This window comes from Hemiscyllium ocellatum, chromosome 13 (genome assembly GCF_020745735.1).
Source record: "Hemiscyllium ocellatum isolate sHemOce1 chromosome 13, sHemOce1.pat.X.cur, whole genome shotgun sequence".
In the NCBI taxonomy this organism is placed as follows: Eukaryota; Metazoa; Chordata; class Chondrichthyes; order Orectolobiformes; family Hemiscylliidae; genus Hemiscyllium; species Hemiscyllium ocellatum.
The window spans coordinates 80,779,351-80,800,570 of NC_083413.1; the positions used below are offsets into that span (position 1 = coordinate 80,779,351).

Genomic DNA, 21,220 nt, shown 5'->3' on the forward strand with positions numbered 1-21,220 from the left:
AAAGTCAATGAGCAAAACATTGACGTAGACCCTCGTGGACTGTGAAAGATAAACATTTTGTCAGTTTGTGTTGGTAATCAACAAATAGCCTGCACACCCATTGTTAGGAAGATGTGTATAGTTTCTGGAGTGTGGTCTGGCAGCTCCACCCCGAAGGTCTCAGACACTGCAAAATACAAATTGTGCAGTTTTTGAACTGAAAGCAAGAACAACTTTAGTCATCAGAAGGGAATTTCAAGAAGCTGGTCAGGAATTACTTTATTTGTCATAAAAGATGACCCACTGACCTGAGGCAGTGTAGTTTCATCCTATTTTGCATTCTGGCATAAAGTCTAATTGAATTAAATCAGCCCGATTATAACTACTTGTCGATATGTCCATAGCTTCCCCAAATGATTTCTGGGTCTATATTTCAAACAAATGCAAAGGTGTTTGTTTCTCCTTGTGAGTGCGCCTTGGACCAGAAGGCATAATCTCAGAGTAAGGGGTTGCCTGTTTTTCCTCTGAGGCTAAGAAATTTGTGGAATCCTTTACCAGAGAGGGCTGTCAAAGTTGGGTTGTTAAGTATATTCAAGGCTGAAATGTTTAAGTTCATTGGAAATCAAAAGTTATGGGAATATGGCTGGGAAGTGGAGTTCATTATTAGATCAGTCATGATCTCATTAAAAGCAGAGTTGACTCAATGGGCCAAATGACCTATTTCTGCTCCTACATCTTATAGTCTTATAAGCAAGGTGCACTTATCCCCAATTCATGTCCTGTATTAATGTAAAGCCCCAAGTATAACTGAGCATGCTGAGGCCCCATCAAATGTGGAAGGTGTTCAAAATACTTATAATTCCTTTTAAGTAGTAATGTAACCAAATTAACATTTAAGGCATTTTGCAGTCTGCTTTAAGAAACCCTACATCATGCACAGGTCAGAACAGAATGTTGTGCTGATGTCAGTCGCTTCTCTTCCACAAGTTACATTAAACCCAAAAAGCAGAAAAACACCTTTTGTTGGGTCAATGAATTTGCTTCATCAACCAAGCCCAGGATTCACAGCTATAATGGAAGGACTCTTGTCTCACACTTACTTCCTTTGCTGGAGTACACCTCTTCCCAGGTGTACAGTGCTAGGTTCACTGGCTGAATCACCCAGGAGTTCTTCATTAGCTCCTCTAGGCTCAGGCGCTGGTGAGGATCAGGCTGCAGCATCCAGGACACCAGCTTCATAAATTCTGCAGAAAAGGGAAGCCATCACAGTAAGAAGAATTCAGTCCTCAAAGCAGAGATATTTGCATTAATGCAACAATATTATGTGGGATCCTGTGGACATTTAATTCATATATTCCCTGACAATCCATTAGTTGCTTGTCTGCATTGTAATATTTCCATTATAAAAAAATTATTTTGAATGAACCCATTGAGATGTTATGACACACCACCCTGCAGGTAGGACTTGAACCTTCTGACCCGGAGTTGGGGACACTACCACTGCATTATAAAAGGCCAATGTATTTCTGTCATATAATAGGTGAATAATAATCTCCCATGGCTTTATTTACAGAGAGTCAGACAATTGAGAATGTACTAGGAGGTGATGGGATGTTGAAAGAACTGCAAAAGGATAGATAGAAAAAGAAAAAGAGGATGCTTGTGGACCATCTGAACAATGGGAGATTATATGGAGCAATAAAAGAGAAGCACAGCAAGTATGGTCTGGGAGAGAGGAGAGTGGAATCTGAAGCTGGCTTAGGCAGATCACAAATAACAAATGAATGCATTGTTATCAACACTGTAAGAAGCAGAAATTGCAGGAATGAGCAAGCAATGTTCAAACAATTAGGACTTGAATTCAGAGGCTTTGATTAAAGGAGATTGCAAACAGTACAAAAAATAAGGCTGATAAAGGAACAACCTATATTTTATAGATAGGACTGGTCAGACCAATGGCAAATGGAGTTCATCCCAGAGAAAAGACAAAATGAAGAAATTTAGAGGAAACAACCTTTTGTCTTCGCACATCACCTAGTCAATTAGAACAATTCCTTGTTCAAGTGTTTGGCTCCTGCTTCACATTTTAGACAGAATTAACTGTTTTCAGGATAACACTAATTCAGACTTGGAATATTGTGTTGGGGTTATTCGGGATGTTGGTGAGGCCTCTTCTGGAGTACTGTGTCCAGTTCTGTTGCTCTGTTATAGGAAGGATATTATTAAGTTGGAGATAATGTCAATGTATCTGGCAAACTACCTGCTTGGAGTTTATTGCCAGACATTTGGATGTTGTCTTGACTTGATGTCAGACTTAAACTGACATGAAGAAATAGCAAATCCACACCAACCAAATCGCCAATGTTTGTGGGGCAGCTTTGTTCGAAGTGCACCATCAGCCAGGAAATCCAGCCCATTAAATGTTTTTTTTTCCCCCTCTCAGCATATTCTGCTGGACCTGGTGAGTATTCCCAGCAGTTTCCGTTTTTTTTTCCAAAGCATTCATGTCTAGGTTTGAGACACAACGTTCGGTGCTAACAAGTTGTCATTGTATGATGAGCACAGGGAACCATTCGGTCCATCATACTTGCACTGGCTATTCGATTAATCCTACTTTTCATTGATTTATAAAGTTTTATTTAGCATGCCCTTGTGAAACTGTGGCAATGCCAGGAAAAAAAAAGATCTCCCAAGGTCTTACTTTGTGATTTCCTGTTTGCGAATGACCATGTGCTCGTACCCCGCTCAGAACTGAATGTGTGTGGTTGAATGGACTTGTCCTCCAGTGCATTCAACAGCTTTGGTTTTAAGACCACTGTGAAGTACACTGAAACAATATCAACCTACTCCAAGAAAGTCCTACCTCAAGGCCAAGATTTTATTCTATGGCCAGAACCTGTCAGCGATAGGGAAGTTCACTTAGCTCAGCAGCACACTCTCATGAGCTGTCTACATCAATGGTAAGACACAGGCAAGAACAGTCAAAGCAAATGTATCCTTCAACCATTAGCCTGGGAAACCAAACTGAAAATCTACAGAGCAATTACCAAGCCAAGTCTGTTCTATGCAATGCAAGACTTAGATTGAGTGCCAGCATCATGCCAGAAAGCTGAACCACATCCATTTGTGCGCCTTTAGGAGCTTCTGAAGATCAATCAGATGGCAGAACAAAATCCTAGGTGCTGAGGTGTCAAACATCCACACCATACTGTGACAGTCACAGTCAAGTAGGGCTGGCCATGCAGCCAGTATTCCTGACATTCACTCACCAAAGTGAATCTTCTGTTGAAAGTCTGAGTGTGGGGATCTCTCTCATGACAGTTAAAGGAAGTGCTACAAGAATACACTAATGGCTTCACTTTGGAGTTTTGGTGTCAACTTTGAGTTCTGGTGGAAGATCACTCAGGATCACTGCATCTGATATGATCAAATCTCTTTCAAAGACTAGTACATATCGGAAGCAGAGTGAAAAACCTGAGCTCATCCACAGTATTCTGTTCTACTTGGAGTCATAGAGACCCTCTTCGCTGACCGCTACACCTCCAATTTTGGTGTCATCTGCAAACTTACTAACTGTACCTCTTATGCTCATGTCCAAATCATTTATGTAAATGATAAAATGTAGAGGACCCAGCACCGATCCTTGTGGCACTCCACTGGTCACAGGCCTCCAGTCTGAAAAACAACCCTCCACCGCCACTCTCTGTCTTCTACCTTTGAGCCAATTCTGTACAAGCTAGTTCTCCCTGTATTCTGAGATCTAACCTTGCTAATCAGTCTCTCATGGGGAACCTTGTCGAAAGCCTTACTGAAGTCCATATTGGTCACATCTACGGCTATTCCCTCATCAATCCTCTTTGTTACTTCCTCAAAAAACTTAGTCAAGTTTGTGAGACATGATTTCCCACGCACAAAGCCATAGTGACTATCCCTAATCAGTCCTTGCCTTTCCAAATACATGTACATCCTGTCCCTCAGGATTCCCTCCAACAACTTGCCCACCACTGACGTCAGACTCACCAGTCTATAGTTCTCTGGCTTGTCTTTACTGCCCTTCTTAAACAGTGGCACCACGTTAGCCAACCTCCAGTCTTCCGGCACCTCACCTGTGACTATCGATAATACAAATATCTCAGCAAGAGGCCCAGCAATCACTTCTCTAGCTTTCCTCACTTGCAGCACAACCTTCTGGATTCAGATCAACCTCAATAGTCACCTACAAATCTACTGGAACCCTATCACCCCAGATGTCAATGCGGTTTCGAAAGATTAACTAAAGCTTTATTTAGTGCAACAAAGGATTTCTGTTGTAAAAGGGGTGTACTGAGTAGTAAATGAGGAATATTTATAATATAAAACAGACAGTGAAGAACATGTCAATTTAAAGCTGACATCAAATCAAGAGAATCTCCAAATGTCCAGCAATAAAGTCTAAGGAAGTTGCCTCATTACATTGACATATGCTCATAGACAGCAAACATTAAACAAAAGTTACATTACAACAAGTCTTAGCATCATCCTCTTATCCTGGTACTACAAGTGTGACATGTGCCTTCCCCATGCTCTAAACCAAGACAGATTCACAGAAAAATGCTTCACTGGCTCAGTGTCGTAAATGAAATGATATCGATTGGGAAGGTTTCACCAACAGTCACTCCAGCCTCTCACTGTAGGCACAATGACGATAGTATCCCAAGCTGTATAATATCAATGCTTTAATTCCAGAAACTGCAAAGTGAGCAAACTCAATCCATACACTCCAGATTACAAGTGTGTCCTTGGGCTAGCCAGTAGTTGAAGACTGTATCTTACCATCTGATACTTGAAAAGGTGGTTTTAGCTTAGCTGCTACTGTCTCTTCCACATCACTGAATGGATTCTCTGCAAAGACTAGGGTATACAAGGTCACTCCCAGGGACCAGATCTCCAATTCAGGCCCAGAATACCTGGACACAAAGAAGAGGGAGAACATTAGATCCATTGGCAAAGGAATAAATTTTCTGCTCCTCCAAAATCAAAGGCCTGCTACTATTAGAAGCAGAGTAAGTAGGAAATCTTTTGCCCCATATATTTACTTCATGAACACCACTTCATTTATATCAAAAGTAAGCAGGTTTAGCAGTGAGAAAAATGCCATGAGAAGGATGCTGATTGGAAACAAAAGATAAGAATAAAATCAGATTTTCTCTGTAATATACTTTCAGTGGCAGATTGTATCAAAGACGACAGTTAGAGCAAAGTGGCACAAAGCTGATCTTTATGGCGCTGGAGGGTTGGGTATGCTGCAGGATCTGCCAAGAAACAGAGGTTCCAGCTTGCCCTGTTCAAAGACCATGAACAGAAAAAGGAAAACTAATCTGATTTGGGGTTTGGCAGTGATCATAAAATACTCGGAATCATTTGATTTGTGACGGCAGAATTTCGGGAGCAATTCTATCTTGATAATATCGAAAGAGAGGAACTGGGAGGACATTTGTTAAACAGCACTATAACAAATTATCTGATATATAAAGAGAGCCAGGATTTCATAGACCATGTTGGCTCAGATGTTGGATTATAGATTTGATTTGTAGGAATGTACAGTGTAAAGTGAATAAAGAGCATCAGGATAAAAACTATTTATTGAAAAGTACAGGTTTCCATGGAGTCAATATGGAGTGTCAATTATGGACAGCTGTAGAGGATTTTACAGGCTTGACCCTTCCTGTAACAAGGACAATGAGTGACACCATGGGAAAAAAAAAAGGAAAAGGGAATCTAAAAGACAGGAGTGTTCAGTTGAAAATAAATGTTCAACAAACGTCATTCATATGTTTAGCAGGTAAGTACTCACGGGTTTCCCATCAGCACCTCCGGGGAACAGTATTCAATTGTTCCATAAAATGTATGGAAAACCTTCCCAGGTTCCAAATTCACAGCTGAACCAAAGTCAATGAGTTTGACAGTGAAATCCTCATCAATAATCACATTCTCGTCTTTGATATCCCGATGTAGAATGCACTTGCTGTGTAGGTAATCCACTGCAGCCACAATCTGAAATGATTTGAGATGCCAGTGTTGGACTGGGGTGTACAAATTTAAAAACCACACAAGACCAGGTTATAGACCAAGAGGTTTATTTGGAAACGCTAGCTTTCGGAGCACTGCTCCTTCATCAGGCGGTTGTGAAGAATAAGATCTTATACTCCACAACCACCTGATGAAGGAGCAGCGATCCGAAAGCTAGTGCTTCCAAATAAACTTGTTGGACTCTTACTTAGTGTTGTGATTTTTAACAATCTGAAATATATAAAACATACTAAGGTGGTGGACCTACTTACAGAACATACTACTCTTTGCAAACTCATGGTTACAGTTGACATGTACAGCAAACTTTTATTAACTGACACTATGGGACCAGGATTGTACCAATTGATCAAACCTTCTGGTTGATCGTGAGGTCCACACAATCAATATAAAAACACACACTAAGCAATAGAAATTTAACGTAGGAGACATACACATCACTGTTAAACTGCATTTACAGCATAAATCACAAAACAATAATGCAACTTTGCTTTAAAAAGAACTTACTGGCAGACAGCCTTCTCACTTGCATCCTCAACTTACTACTTGGATATCACGGAGATTGCAATAATCCATTAAACTTCCAGTATTTGAGGTATAATATTTGCTGGTTTATCGAGAGTGCCAGTTAAAACAAAAGTTTGCTATAGATCAAGCCACTTTTATGGTAGCCAAATATCACCTCCAATTGCTTAAGCCATCACTCCATAAACAGAACATTACAGCACAGTACAGGCCCTTCAGCCCTCGATGTTGCGCCGCCATGTGAAATTAATCTGCTGCCCATCTAACCTACACCGTTCCATTAATATCCATATGTCTGGCCAATTTAAATGCCCGTAACGTTAGTGAGCTTACTACTGTTCCACGCTCCTACAACTCTGAGTAAAGAAACTAACCCTGATATCTGTCCTAAATCTATCAGCCCTCAATTTAAAGCTATGTCCCTCATGTTAGCCTTCACCATCTGAGGAAAAAGGCTCTGACTTGGACATATCAAACAAAAATGATAGAATGAATGTTAATAAATCCTAAGTATAGAATATGTTGGTATATCTTACTGGGATATAGTACTGGAAATCAATCCTACATATCTTTGGAGTTATCAAAAGTTAAAAAGATTTTTTAAATTATTCAGAATTCCTCAATTTCCATCTCGTAGCCCATGGTTGACTGAAAGGTTTCTGCACATGACTATTGATTACAAATAAATTCTAACTATATAATTGTGAATTGTCTACATAGCTCTACTAGGATAAAACTCTAGGGTTGAGACTCTGATCTCCAGCATCTGCAGTTCTCACTTTCTCCTAGTTAAAACTCTAACCAACTTCCATTTGCTGTTAACTGATTAAAGAATGACCTTTATAAGTGCGAAATAGTCACCCTGCAAGAAGCAGCACTCTGATCAGCAAAAGGATCACTTCAGCAATTCCTTCAAGCCTGGAACCACTGAACCACCTCCTCAGCCTTTTGCTCTGTCCATAACATCCTTTTGTTTGTCTGCAAGTGTATGTAGAAGACAAGTTTATAAGGGATTCACATTTTAATGAGTAGGGTCAAATGCTGATTTCATTATTGTTTAACTGTAGCTATTTACTTGCAATTAATTGTTATTTTTGTTAAGCACAGAAACACGGTCCATGTATTTCATCAACCTTGGTCTGAAAGTTAGGCAAATTGGGGAATTCTGCATACGTTTTAAAAAATATTTAACTTCTGTAACATCTCAAGAGAGCAGAGGGCCTCGATTTCCAATATGCATATCAAAAGTTACATAGACCCTTGGAAAAACAGAAAAAAATCATGAACCTACTGCCCTCTTCTCTTTACCTGTCTAAATATGAAGCTTGCCAATGGTTCATCTAGGTCTGGCTGTTGATCAATGAACTCAAAGAGATCCAAACCAACTCCATGTTTCTCCATCACAAGCTGAAAGAAATCCAGGTTCTCAAACACATCAAGTACCTGTGGGAATTTGAAAGCACTTGTTTGAATGTGTAGCTATACTTCCAGAGGAGAAAATACAAATAGAAAATAAGAACTGTCAAGCCGACGGAGTTTCAATTCCACTGTTTTCTGTTCTTACTCTAAAATGGTTGTCACAGTATGGAACTGAACCACTAGTTGAAATTCATGTCTGTCCTCAATTTCACAAACTAGTTTGCACATTGCAGCCTCTATCCAAGTAATACCAGAGTACAGTACTCGGTTCAGAGTGATGAGTCGGTGTTACAGTTCAGTCAAAAGGAAGGAACGCACACTTCCAACAAGCATTTTGACCTGTTTGCATATTGCAACAGGAATATATAATCACAATGACAGAAGAGATGTTGCCCAACTTTAGTTTCATTCTCCCTAACATTTCTATTTTAGATTTCCAGCATCTGGGTTTTGACAGTGAGGATCTCCTGTTGGAACAGAGTAATTAGGTAACTTGGAAAGCAACTTCAGTAAAATTGACGACCAGAAAAATTCTCACTTTCCTGCCTGGAGTCAGTGAATTTATTCACATGATATACTATGGATCAGCAGCAGACACCTGGTGCAGAATGACCGAATCAGAACAGAAGAAAAAGGATATTTAAAAAAACTAAGAAGAAATGTGACTGACCTTGATTATGTTCGGATGGTTGAGCCTCGCAAGGATTGCAATCTCTTGACTTACTCTGCCTAAGTCCACATCATCCACCCAGCAGTCCTCCACAATCTTATCCTTCCGAATAAATTTCACCACAACCTGGAGACAAAAGAAATCTTATGTAGAAAATGCAATGAGTTTGCCGCATGAATGTTTTTCATACCATTATTAGCAACCATTGTTAGCAACTAAGTTAAGAAAAACCCCCATGGCATGTTCTTAGCGGGAGGTTGGGAACATTAACAAAGCTTTCATATGTCTAAGTCAAAGTCAAACAAAACATAGAAAATGCTTATACAAAACCTTATACAAAAATATCCCCTCGCTCTTCTCTCTTGAAGGCTCTGATACATAGTAGTAGCCAAGATCTCAATGAAATACAGCACTCCAGAAAATGTTAAGTAAGCTATTTAAGTTGTTAGTACACAAACACTCAAGCTGTGCTCACATTTTCTAATCCATTGACACATGCTAAAACAGTGCTGGGCTAGCAATTTGACTAACAATTCCACTATATCCACACATAACAAGAATCAAATCTGCAATCTTATTAAAAGGCACAATTATTTTAACCAGTTGCTCCATCAAGACGGTTTATAACAGAATCTTTCCCCAATTTCTCTCAATGTTTTTCTTAATCCCTAATCCCCTGATCAGTATCCCAACTCCAAACACTTACGTTGCCTTATTATCCCTTCATATTATTGGTCATACATTCCAAATCACTGTTGATTGTTAATGCTAATTTGCTAATGTTGAAAATTTACTTCGACAATAGCCCATTGCTATCATGGTCATTTTTTAAAATGACCTACATATGTCAAGTTGGGAAGTTTGTTCCATACGTACCTCTTGCTTGGTGAGCTTTTGGCTGGCTGTCCACACAAAGCCAAAAGCTCCTTTCCCCAGTGGGCTCAGTGTGTTATAATATTCGGAGTATTCCCCTTCACAAGCTTTCATTGCTTCCAGCTCCTCTGAACTCTTCAAACCATTCGACCTGGCAGTCTCTATTATAGCCTAAAAAGAATGGCAACCCACATGTTAGATATGGCATCCCATGAACTTTGCACGATTCAAAGAGAAATAGAAAGCATTTAGGTCCCCACCATGAGGCTGTGCTGTTTAGTTCTAGAGATCCAAACTCCAGCTCATGAAGTTGCAATTTACTAGTTTCTGTACAGCTGCTGTAACACCTGAAAGCCTGGTCATTGCAAACATGCAGTACAAAGGGAAATAAAAGTAGGAAGAATCAATGTTTGACACTCAGGCGGCTGCTAATTAGTAGAACATGTTATTGAAACCAAGTTTGAGCAACTAGTAGTTAATATTACCAATGAACACTTGGCCTTTCTCAACAGTAATCAAGACTGCTCATTCAAGGCACTTCTCATGAAGGGCACTCAATTTTCCAAAAGACTTTCAATGTTCAATACAAATAAAAGCTGCTCAGCAGCACAGGCCAAACCGATATTTTGAAACGTGAGCAAATTTAGTAATCATTTGGAGGTCGATCCAGCATGAATTGATTTTGAAATTTCACCACCGAAGGTGCGCAAGAACATTCAAACTCTCAAGCATGATTCAGCGAGATCATGCCTGATCAGTATCCTTACTCCAAACACTTACATTGCCTTCATATCTCTTAATATTATTGGTTAGCAAAAATCTATTCGCATTCTTTGGACCTTTTCTCAGATTCATACACCACTCAGATTTGACACAGCCATCTCCAAAAGTATTCATCTCACCAGTTCCTTCATGAATGACATTTAGAGGTGAATTAATTTTCTGGCACAAAATGTTATGGCACTGACCAAATGCAAAATCCAGAACAAATTAATATTTCAGCATTGTTAATTTGACTGACCTCTCCTAAGCTGAGAGAGTGGTCTGCAGACAGGGAGGTAGTGTTCAGGGTGGACATTAGAAGAGACTTTAGTGCAGCTTCTCTCCGACTCTGAATATGATCACGCACTACCCATGTGCAATACAACTTTCCTCCATCTTGTAAATGCAGACATTTAACCTGAAACACAATACCTGGGACAAAGATACACAGATCGTACAAGTCCACAGCATAAATGACAAATACATGATATTCTGGTCATATCATTCAGGAGTAGCTTATTGTACAACTTGGCATTCTACCGTTAATCACAAACATACATCCCCATACTTAATACAAAAGCAAAATATTGCACATGTGAGAAATCTTAAAGCAAAAACAGAAAATACTGTTAATAGCCAACAGTTTGGGTAACAGTGGTAGAGAGAGAAACAGAATTAGTGTTGTGTATCTGATGAAAAATCAGAGACTTGAAACGTTAACTTTGTTTCTTTCTCCACCGATGCTGCCAGATCTACTGAAAATTCACAGTATTTTCTGGTTTATTTCCAGCATATTTAACATGCACTATTTTAACAGAACTGATTTTCCACAGATCATTCTAAGCAGGACTCAAAATCAAATATGAAAGCCTCATGTTTGCATAATCACTTTGTGTGTAATTGTTAGATGTTAATGTAGCCAAGCCTTCAAATGGTAAACAAAATGCATCAAATTGTGAGGCTTCTAAAATGCATGAAATACTCTTGCCAAGGGAAATGATTGATACAAAAGTAGACAAGTATCCCTGGGAGAAAAGGACAACTTTCTGCAGCTCATTTGTTCTAACCACAAAGTTTTCTAAAAGTAATTCCCAAGATAGATCTGGACAAAGAACAGTCTGAGTTTCTCCTTCGCGTATGGAATGAGCTGCGAGAGGATGTGGTGGAGGCTGGTACAACTGAGGAGGGGTTTAGAGGGATATGTCAGGTGCTGGGAGGTGGGACTAGATTGGGTTGGGATATCTGGTCAGCATGGACGAGTTGGACTGAAGGTCTGTTTCAGTGCTGTACATCTATGTCTCTAATACAACCATATACTTCCAGTGTGGGCAGCAATTGCTTTCAAATGATTATCCTGTGTAAAGAAAATCTTTTCTAAATTTGTCTTTTGGACTTTCCATGCCCTCTGTTTCTACAATGCTGAGGGATCCAAAGTACCATTTCAAATTGATTCATCGCACTGAGGTTCTTGTCTACATTTACAAATGTTTCTCAGAGAGATCAGAGGCCTTGAAGCCCTAGCTGACGGAGTTCACCAGTGTGACATGGGGAATCATCATCAGTGATTGAAGCTCAGAGTCTCACATTTGGTTTTGTCACTTCAGAGACCTGGAAAAAAAAACCTCACGAGCTTGCCTTCATTGCTTGGTTCTGAGTACAGCAGTTGGGACGCCATGTTGAGGTTGTACAGGAGGTTGGTAAGGCCTCTTTTTTTTAGATTAGATTAGATTACTTACAGTGTGGAAACAGGCCCTTCGGCCCAACAAGTCCACACCGACCCGCCGAAGCGCAACCCACCCAAACCCTTACATCTACCCCTTACCTAACACTACGGGCAATTTAGCATGGCCAATTCACCTGACCCGCACATCTTTGGACTGTGAGAGGAAACCGGAGCACCCGGAGGAAACCCACGCAGACACGGGGAGAACGTGCAAACTCCACACAGTCAGTCGCCTGAGTCGGGAAATGAACCCGGGTCTCAAGCGCTGTGAGGCAGCAGTGCTAACCACTGTGCCACCGTGCCGCCCAGTACTCTTCTGGAGTACTGTATCAAGTTCTGGTCACCCAGTTATAGGAAGGATATTATTAAGCTGGAGAGGATTCAGAAGAGATTTACCAGGACGTTGCCAGGTGTGGAAGGTTTGAGTTATAAAAAAAAAGGCTGGATGGGCTGGGACTTCTTTCCCCTGGAGTGTAGGAGGTTGAGAGGTGACCTTATAGAGGTTTATAAAATCATGAGGGGTATAAATACGGTTAATAGAAGGTGTCTTTTCCCTAGGATAGGGGATTTCAAGACTGCGGGTACATTGTTAAGGTGAGAGGGGAGAGATTAAAAAAAGACATGGGGGCAAATATGTGTACACAGAGGGTGGTTCACGTGTGGAATGAACTTCTTGAGGAAATGGTAGACATGGGCACAGATACAATGTTTAAAAGACACTTGGATAAATAAACGACTAGGAAAGGTTTGGAAGGATATGGGGTAGGAGCAGACAGGTGGGAGGAGTTTAGTTTGGTATTATGTTCGCTATGAACTGATGGGACTAAAGGGTCTGTTTTCACACATAGACTTTCAAAACAATAAAGACCTGAACAGCAACAATCATGTTGTGAATTATTCATTTTTAAAATAAACTCTCATGTCAGTAAACATGTATTTATGACTCTCAAGTTGACTGGTAACAAAACACGGTGGACAGAATTTCCCTCCAACCTAAACAATCCAAACGATTTCAGAGCTACCTCCACAGAGGTCAATTTCTGCTTTGTGCAGACTGAGCATCCTGAACACTCAGTTTCAGAACTACTGCTCAAAGTTGTCTGATTTAATTTTGTGCACAGTACCTTTTCAGTTCGCGAATACGACTTGAGTCAGTTTGATGTGTGCAAGGGGTGCAGACTGGACAGCATTTTTATGTACACACATACAAGCAGAGTTCAGGTAAGTGATAAGTGCAATTTTATATTGGCATACATGTTTTAGGAGTGTTACACCAGGTTTTATAATGACAGGAATATCATGGCATTTATCATGTCAGCTGTGTTTTTATAGTGATTTATTCCATTAATGTCATAAAGTCTAATAATGAGTCAAGTTTAATTGTTATTTGAAAGCTGATTGTAAACTCTGGGTATGATAAAGAACACGAACTCAAAGTTTCCTTTTTCTCTCCATCCACCAGCAAAGACACTTTTGAAATACAAAGCCTGGATATCTAACTTGTGCGGAATTTTTTAAAAAACCCATTTCAGGAATGAACTGTCTGGGAGGGTAGTTGAGGTAGGTAACATCAATCTTTTTAAAAAAATACTTGGATAAGCACTTGAAGTCATAACATGGAAGGCTCTGAGTCTAGTGTTGGAAAGTGGGACTAGTGTCAATTGTGTATTTTTGGTGGTACATCACAAAAAAAAATTTTGGATAAAGGATTGTGTACGTTTTTCTGCATAACAAGGTTGCTTGGAGTGCAAACAGGTGACCCAACTAGGTGAAAGTGAGGATTTTAGATGCTGGCGATTGGAGTTGAGAGTGTGGTGCTGGAAAAGCACAGTAGGTCAGGTAGCATCCGAGGAGCAGGAGAATCGACTTTTTTGGAAAAAGCTCTTAATCAGGAATGAGCTCATTCCTTATGAAGGGCTTCGGCCCAAAACGTTGATTGTCCTGCTCCTCTATTGTCCTCGGATGCTACCTGACCTACTGTGCCTTTCCAGCACCACTCTCTTGACAGGTGACCCAACTCCACATCCACTCAACCCACGTCACTCAAATGTGACGTGGCGGTGCGACCCAGCACTGGCAGGCGACAACTGTGTCTCAGCGCTCATACTAGTCACAAGTGGGTCTGCTGTTCGGTAATTAAAAAAAAAAATTCACTGTGAAAATGTCACTTATTCTGAAATCCAAAAAATTTCAAATTCCGAGAAACAACTGTCCTCAAGGATTTCGGATAAAGGATTGTGTATCTGTAAAAACTTGACAGGCCAAAGGGCCTCTTCTGTACTATATGATTCTGTGAAAGTTCTGCAATACCCAAGATCACGAGAACAGTCTCACACATGAATACATCATAAACCAGCATACATCTCCAAATCATGAATACATCAAACACTTTCAGGTTGGACATCTACTGCTGAAGCTCACTATTGTAAACATACCTTACCAATGGAACCCGACAATGACAAATGTTACTGCAAGAGTTCTTATGATAGTCTTAATTATACAGAATTACAATGACTTACAGAGCCTGGAACCGTCCCTGTGATAGCAGTTTCCCGTGTAGTTCCCTTCGTAAATTTCATTGTTGGGGCCTACAGAAGCTTGACTTTTCAGCTGCTTCTTGGCTATTGGTGTTGATGTCACATGCCCCTCCAACACATCCTTACTTTCTGACATTTCCAAGTAAGGACTTTGCCACAGTGAGAGTTCACTGCTGCTCATCATTTCATTATTATAGTGACGATCCTGGCTGTAAATTGATCCTTCACGTAAATCACCAACCAACATGGGATCAGCAATCTGTTCTGATGCAGTTACACAGCAGCTGGTTAACTTTCCACTTTGGTCACTGCAACTGGAGGTACCCATAATCATTGGCTCTTCCAAATCAGCTGCTAGGGAACCTGTGCTACTCCTCTCAGCTTCTGGTTCAAGATCCGAATCTATCACATAGGGAGATGGAGTCCTGAGAAGTTCTGAGGTAGCACAAGAAGTGCATGATTGATCTATAGAAACCAACTCAGAGTCACTGCTGAGTTCCAAATCTTTGAAACCAGAGAGAATCTGGTTCACATCAGCATCAGATGCATTTAGAGCCTCTGTGCCACTGTGACTACACTGTCTTGAAGATAATTTTATTTGTCTGTTTAGCCTGTCCAGAGAAATGCTATTGCAGGCACTCATTTGTTCTTTGAGGTCATCAGGTAGCAGAGTGAGTGAGTGAGAGCACAAACCCACTTTGTTAGCTGTACCTAAAGTATTGCATTTACCACTGATACAATTGTCAGACATAAAGTCACATTCATCATATTTGTTTTCTAAAGTACTGTAGGTACAGGTTCTATTTCCAGGCAACGCTTCATCCAAGGTGGGAGTTCCTGGGGAATCATAGACTTTGCTATGGTGCTCTCTAATAAAATTGCAGTTACCATTCAAACTGTGAATCACATCTCCTGGCAGACAGGTTGGGATACCAAACGTGGACCCGAGTGGATTTAGAACTGGTAACCGTGGAAATGGACTCACTCCTTCACAGACTGTTGCCGATGCTACTGAAATTGGATAATTCCCAGATTCTACAGTACAGTGCAGCGTCTCTGTTAAGTCTTTTGGACACAAAATTTCCTGGCTTTCCTCTGGGCAAACCTCGTCAGAGCGAAATGAAATGCTCTCTGTCTGTTTTGGCCAGTGAGATGTGGTGGATTGCATTCTGAAATGGTCCTGTGTGCCAGTCCTACTTTCCGAAAGCAGTAAGGAATTACTGTTCTCACCCATAGTGTAACACTGATCAGTCTGGGCAACAGTTTGTTCATTTGCGTTGTCACTCCCTGGCCTGAAACAATAAAAAAAAGTGTAAGGTAAGGATATTAAGTAGATACAAAGTCCACCCAAACAAAATATTTTAAAATTGGAGCACACATTAACATGAAATTACAATGCTAGGCAAACTCAAATCTCCAAATCTGGCAGAGATTAGGTGGATTGGAAAGAGGTGAAATCATTTCCAACTTCCAGAAAGCAAAGTTTAAGCCAAAGAAATGGGACAACTTTAGTGTCTTAGCCAATTGTGGAAGATGAGTTGAAATGCTATTATTCCAGATTCTAATGAATGCTCACAGAACTAATCACACACAATAGATTTGTAGCTTCACAGTGTTCACCAATATAAATACCAGCTTTTTCTTAACATTCCAGGTTCATTTAACAAATCGAAGTTAAACTCCCCTGCGCTGTGATTAGATTTGAATTCATGCCTTCAGATTATGAGCTCAAGCCACTGGACTATTAGTCTGGTTGCATTTACTACATAGCAAGTTCTATATTTTGAAGTCTGCAAATGACACAAAGCTAAATGGGAATGTCTGCCATGAGGAAGATACAAAGTGGCTTCAAGGGGATTTGGCCTTCCCTTAAGGGTGGCACGGTGGCACAGTGGTTAGCACTGCTGCCTCACAGCGCCCGTAGACCCGGGTTCAATTCCCGACTCAGGCGACTGACTGTGTGGAGTTTGCATGTTCTCCCCGTGTCTGCGTGGGTTTCCTCCGGGTGCTCCGGTTTCCTCCCACAGTCCAAAGATGTGCGGGTCAGGTGAATTGGCCAAGCTAAATTGCCCGTAGTGTTAGGTAAGGGGTAAATGTAGGGGTATGGGTGGGTTGCGCTTCGGCGGGTCGGTGTGGACTTGTTGGGCCGAAGGGCCTGTTTCCACACTGTAAGTCTAATCTAATCTAATCTAAGAATGTGCAAATGCTACATAATCATGAAAAGATTCAGTCGAACCCGGGTCCCTGGCACTGTGAGACAGCAATGCTAACCAGTGAGCCACTGTGCTGCCCAACAATGAAACTATTCTTGTAAATCATTTCTGTGCCTACTCCAATGCCTTCACATCCTTTTCGAAAGTAAGGTGCACCAAAATGACACAATATTCCAGTTGAACCAGAACCAATGTATTTTAAAGTTTCACCATAACTCCTTTGCTTTACTTCTGGTCATCAAAACCATAGATCTTGTACATGGCTTAACCTGCTCTTAAATGCTTTATACCTATAGAGTCCTCTTTACACCTTTTATTTTTATATAGTCTTTCATCATTCTTCTCATGAAAAGGACTTGGTTCACACTTCTTCGTTTCATCTTTGATGCTCCACCCATTGCATCAGCACATCTGCATCCAACCCTACTTCGTGTCACAATTGTTTGAAGCTTTGCCCAAGTTTGACTTTTCGACCTGCACACTCAAGATCTAATATTAATATGATCAAGAAAAGCAAGGGTCCTGTCACTGACTAAAAAAAACTGAAAATCAAACACAAATAGGTAAAGAAACTCAGTAGGCTTGGCTTTACTGTGGAGAGAAAGCAGAGTCAACATTGGGTCCAATCCTTCTGAAGGATGAAGGATCTGAAATGTTAATTCTGCGTCCTCTCCACAGATGCTGCCTAGCCCTACTGTCTTTCTCTAGCTTCTTCTGTTTTGGTTTAATACTGAGCCCTGGGGAATCCAATTATGCACCTACTACAACCTCATTGGAATAGTGTGGCAGGCACAAGGAGCCAAATGACTGACATTTGCACCTAATTCATTTAATGTGACCAACAAGTTATCTTGCACAATGAGGATGTGTAGATCATGACAATCCTGGAAATGGCATCTATCACTCCTAAACCCTGTTTGTCTTCATACATTTGAGCCCTTTTACCTGTTGGAAGGAGTAGAGGTGACTTTGGGAGATGATATGGTGGAAGGGAGGCTACCATCAGCATCTAGCCTTGAACTGGTTCCAGTAAAAATCGAGACACTCAGCTCATGGCCACATTGTTCTTGCTGCTGTTGTAAAAGACTCGTATCCCCAGCAAGCAATGGACTTGGATCTAAGTAAGAAATCCATACATAGTAAACACTCATGTTATGATTCTAGGTTAGTAACATATAGTACTATCCCATTAGTAAGTGACTATACAAAAACATTGAGAATGCAACTCAAGGGGCCACATATGTATTTTGTTTCATGTTGAAACTGTTTATTTGCAGGATGGTTTAAACATACATTCTCCATATTTTTTCAGTTACACATTACAGCAATGTCATTCTGAGACAATACCTTAACAGCAGGTCACTCTCGAACAATGCTGTCAGGGAGCTGGGTTGCTTTTGAGACCCAGAGTGAAATAGCTCTCTCCTCTGTTTTATTATCAATTCAAAGGAATATATAGACCAGCTCAATATTATCTGAAAAATCCAGGAAAATAGAAAACCATATGGCCCAAAATGGTCAACTGTTTAACTGGCCAAAAACTGAAGTTGTGCACAGCATTTTACAGTTCATGAGGTAAAGGTATCATGCAGGAAACATGACACCAACTTACACATTGCAAGATGCTACAAATGTCAACACAATAGTGACCTATTCATCTATTTTTGAGAGATGTTTGAAGGATAAAAAAGGTCAGTAAACCCAGGAGAACTGCCTTCCCTTCATCAAATCATTTCAAATCCTTTACTTTGATCTGAAGGGGTCGGGGTGACCTCAGTTTAACATTCATCTGGAAGATGGAAGCTCCGATAGCACAGCACTCCCCAGCCTACATTTTGTACTAAACTGGTTTAGGACATGAAGTCACAACTTTATTATTCCAAGGTAAATATGTTACCAACTGACCCTTGGATAATAAATGGGCATTGTATAAACACTGCTGAAAAATGTGTTGCTGGAAAAGCGCAGCAGGTCAGGCAGCATCCAAGGAGCAGGAGAATCAACGTTTCGTGCATAAGCCCTTCTCCTGAAGAAGGGCTTATGCCCAAAACGTCGATTCTCCTGCTCCTTGGATGCTGCCTGACCTGCTGCGCTTTTCCAGCAACATATTTTTCATCTCTGATCTCCAGCATCTGCAGTCTTCACTTTCTCCCATTGTATAAATACCCACAATCTTGGAAGTAGATGTTTTGATGAATGGCGGAAATTACAAATAGGCTTGAATATTAACGGTTTGCTAAAAATTACAAGTACTGAATCAAAATCAAAATAGAGCAGGACCCTCAGATTTTAAGGAGAAAGTGAGGTCTGCAGATTCTGGAGATCAGAGCTGACATTGTGTTGCTGGAAAGGCGCAGCAGGTCAGGCAGCATCCAAGAAACAGGAGATTTGACATTTCGGGCATAAGCCCTTCTTCAGGAATGAATCGAAGAAGGGCTTATGACCGAAACGTCGAATCTCCTGTTCCTTGGATGCTGCCTGACTTGCTGCGCTTTTCCAGCAACGCATTTTCACCTCAGATTTTAACCCAAACTATGAGTGCAGTCACCTGCTGTGCAGCTTATTTTCCCCTCCAAACTCCTACATGATTCAGATTTTTCCTGATATCTCCTCCCTCAGTTCCCCTGATCTCAGTTATCATCATACTGTACCTTTTCTCACTGTAGCAGACACTATGGGGAGTATGTTAGGTACCTCGATGTCACTGCTCAGTGGGTTAATGCTATCTGCACGATGTTGGTCATCAAAACACAAACAGAACCCAAAGAAACAGACCAAAAGAAACACCAGAGAAAGAAAAAAAAGAGAATGTCAGTCGGTAAGAAATAAAAGCATTACTACTTGCATTGTAAGCCTTCACATATTTTCACCCTGTGAAAACAATGTGAGCAGGCAGATCACCAAATACTCAAACAAAAACAGAAATTGTTGGTAAAGCTCAGCAGGTTTGGCCGCATCTGTGGAGAGAAATCTGAGTTAATGTTTCAGGTTGAGTGAATGGATGGTAGTTACCAAATATTCACACTCTAAATGTTATATACACAGATACATAGTGACTGCTCAGTGCAAGACTCTCACATGCTCTCATTGTGTTCAACAGGTGAAAATACCACCAGCATAAATTAGCCAAAAGCACCACCAATAGCATTTTTGTAAACAATTCTACACATCATTTTCTTCTTTTTCCACCCTTATAAGTCAACATCTAAAGAAAAGGTACCAGAAGATTTCAGGCACCAGAGAGCAAAGCCCATCTGGAAATTTACTGTGCCAAATCATATCTGATCAAGACCAGCTTCATGGAGACCAGACTCAAAGCATGTAATTTCTTGCCATGCTTTAAAGAAATCCACCTCCAAACATGACAGCAGACTTCTAACTTCAGTCATGCTTCACTATTTTCCTCTGAACTTTCACTTCATATTACTCTACTCCCTGATAAGTGTGTACAAGTCTGATTCAATCTTCACAATGCTGCGATTGACACATTACCAGTGTGACTGGTTATAAAAACTTGCTTGGGACCTCATTTTTATTATAGCAAGGAATTCATTTTAGTGAATAACAACAGTATAATAACATATGGTAGAGCAAACAGCAAGATTTGCATACATTTAATTAAACCTTTTAAAAAAAGAAAATGCTTCATGCCGCTGTCATTTCTTACAGGAGGACCTATTGCCATGGAATTCCAAGTTGACATCCTAGGGGTTACTGCTGACCAGAAACTGAACTGGACATGTGAACACCATGGATACAAAAATAAATCAGACAACAGCAATTCTAACCTACCTCCCTCCTCCATCCTACCCCACCGGACTGAACTGACCACTTCCTTCACCCACTAGTACCCAGCCCAGCATCCAGCATCACCCCCTACAAACCCGGCTGGACTCAATCCAATATTCATCCACCAAACCGTCAGCATTCTGACCTTTACATTTCAGAATTCATCAATTGGCTGCTGTGAAAGAAGGGGTATGGTTAGCTTTTCTCTGACACTTCTACACTCCAAAGAATCTGTCAGAATGCAAGTATGGGTCTGCGTTTCTAGAACAGCCCTGAGTGGAAACTGCTCAGAAATGCAAAAATCTCTTTTTTTGTTTTAAAAAAAAGGCCTGAGTGGCAATTTGCTCGAGACCGCTAATCCTTGGAAATCTTGCCCTTTGTTTAAGAAGTGAAGATGATTTCTTTCTCCAGAGTTTGAAAACCTGATGCTGTTCCACATCAGACTCAGTCTGCATTAATGAAACTCTCCAAGTGAGGCAAAATAATACAATTAAAGATGTTTGTCTCTGACTTGTTCAGAGTGTAAACCACATAGTTAAATAATAGATACTTGAAGATTACTTTAAATAAAAACCTATTAAAAGCATTAACAGTTTACTCATTAATTTGTCTGGAATGCCACTGCTGCATTTTACTAGTTTTAGGAAAGATTGTCAAATTAGAT

General features: G+C 40.5%; 1 protein-coding gene across 1 annotated transcript in view; it reads right to left on the bottom strand.

Moving 5' to 3' along the window:
- Positions 1 to 21,220, bottom strand: part of pask (PAS domain containing serine/threonine kinase) — a 43,559-nt gene that overhangs the window by 2,286 nt on the left and 20,053 nt on the right. The window contains exons 10-19 of the mRNA XM_060833962.1: positions 19,419 to 19,493; positions 17,713 to 17,884; positions 14,537 to 15,846; positions 10,554 to 10,726; positions 9,536 to 9,703; positions 8,660 to 8,785; positions 7,879 to 8,013; positions 5,813 to 6,012; positions 4,792 to 4,925; positions 1,080 to 1,223 (exon numbers count right to left, since the gene is read on the bottom strand). Of these exons, the coding sequence (XP_060689945.1) occupies positions 1,080 to 1,223; positions 4,792 to 4,925; positions 5,813 to 6,012; positions 7,879 to 8,013; positions 8,660 to 8,785; positions 9,536 to 9,703; positions 10,554 to 10,726; positions 14,537 to 15,846; positions 17,713 to 17,884; positions 19,419 to 19,493 (2,637 nt within the window). The remainder of the gene's footprint in view (positions 1 to 1,079; positions 1,224 to 4,791; positions 4,926 to 5,812; positions 6,013 to 7,878; positions 8,014 to 8,659; positions 8,786 to 9,535; positions 9,704 to 10,553; positions 10,727 to 14,536; positions 15,847 to 17,712; positions 17,885 to 19,418; positions 19,494 to 21,220) is intronic.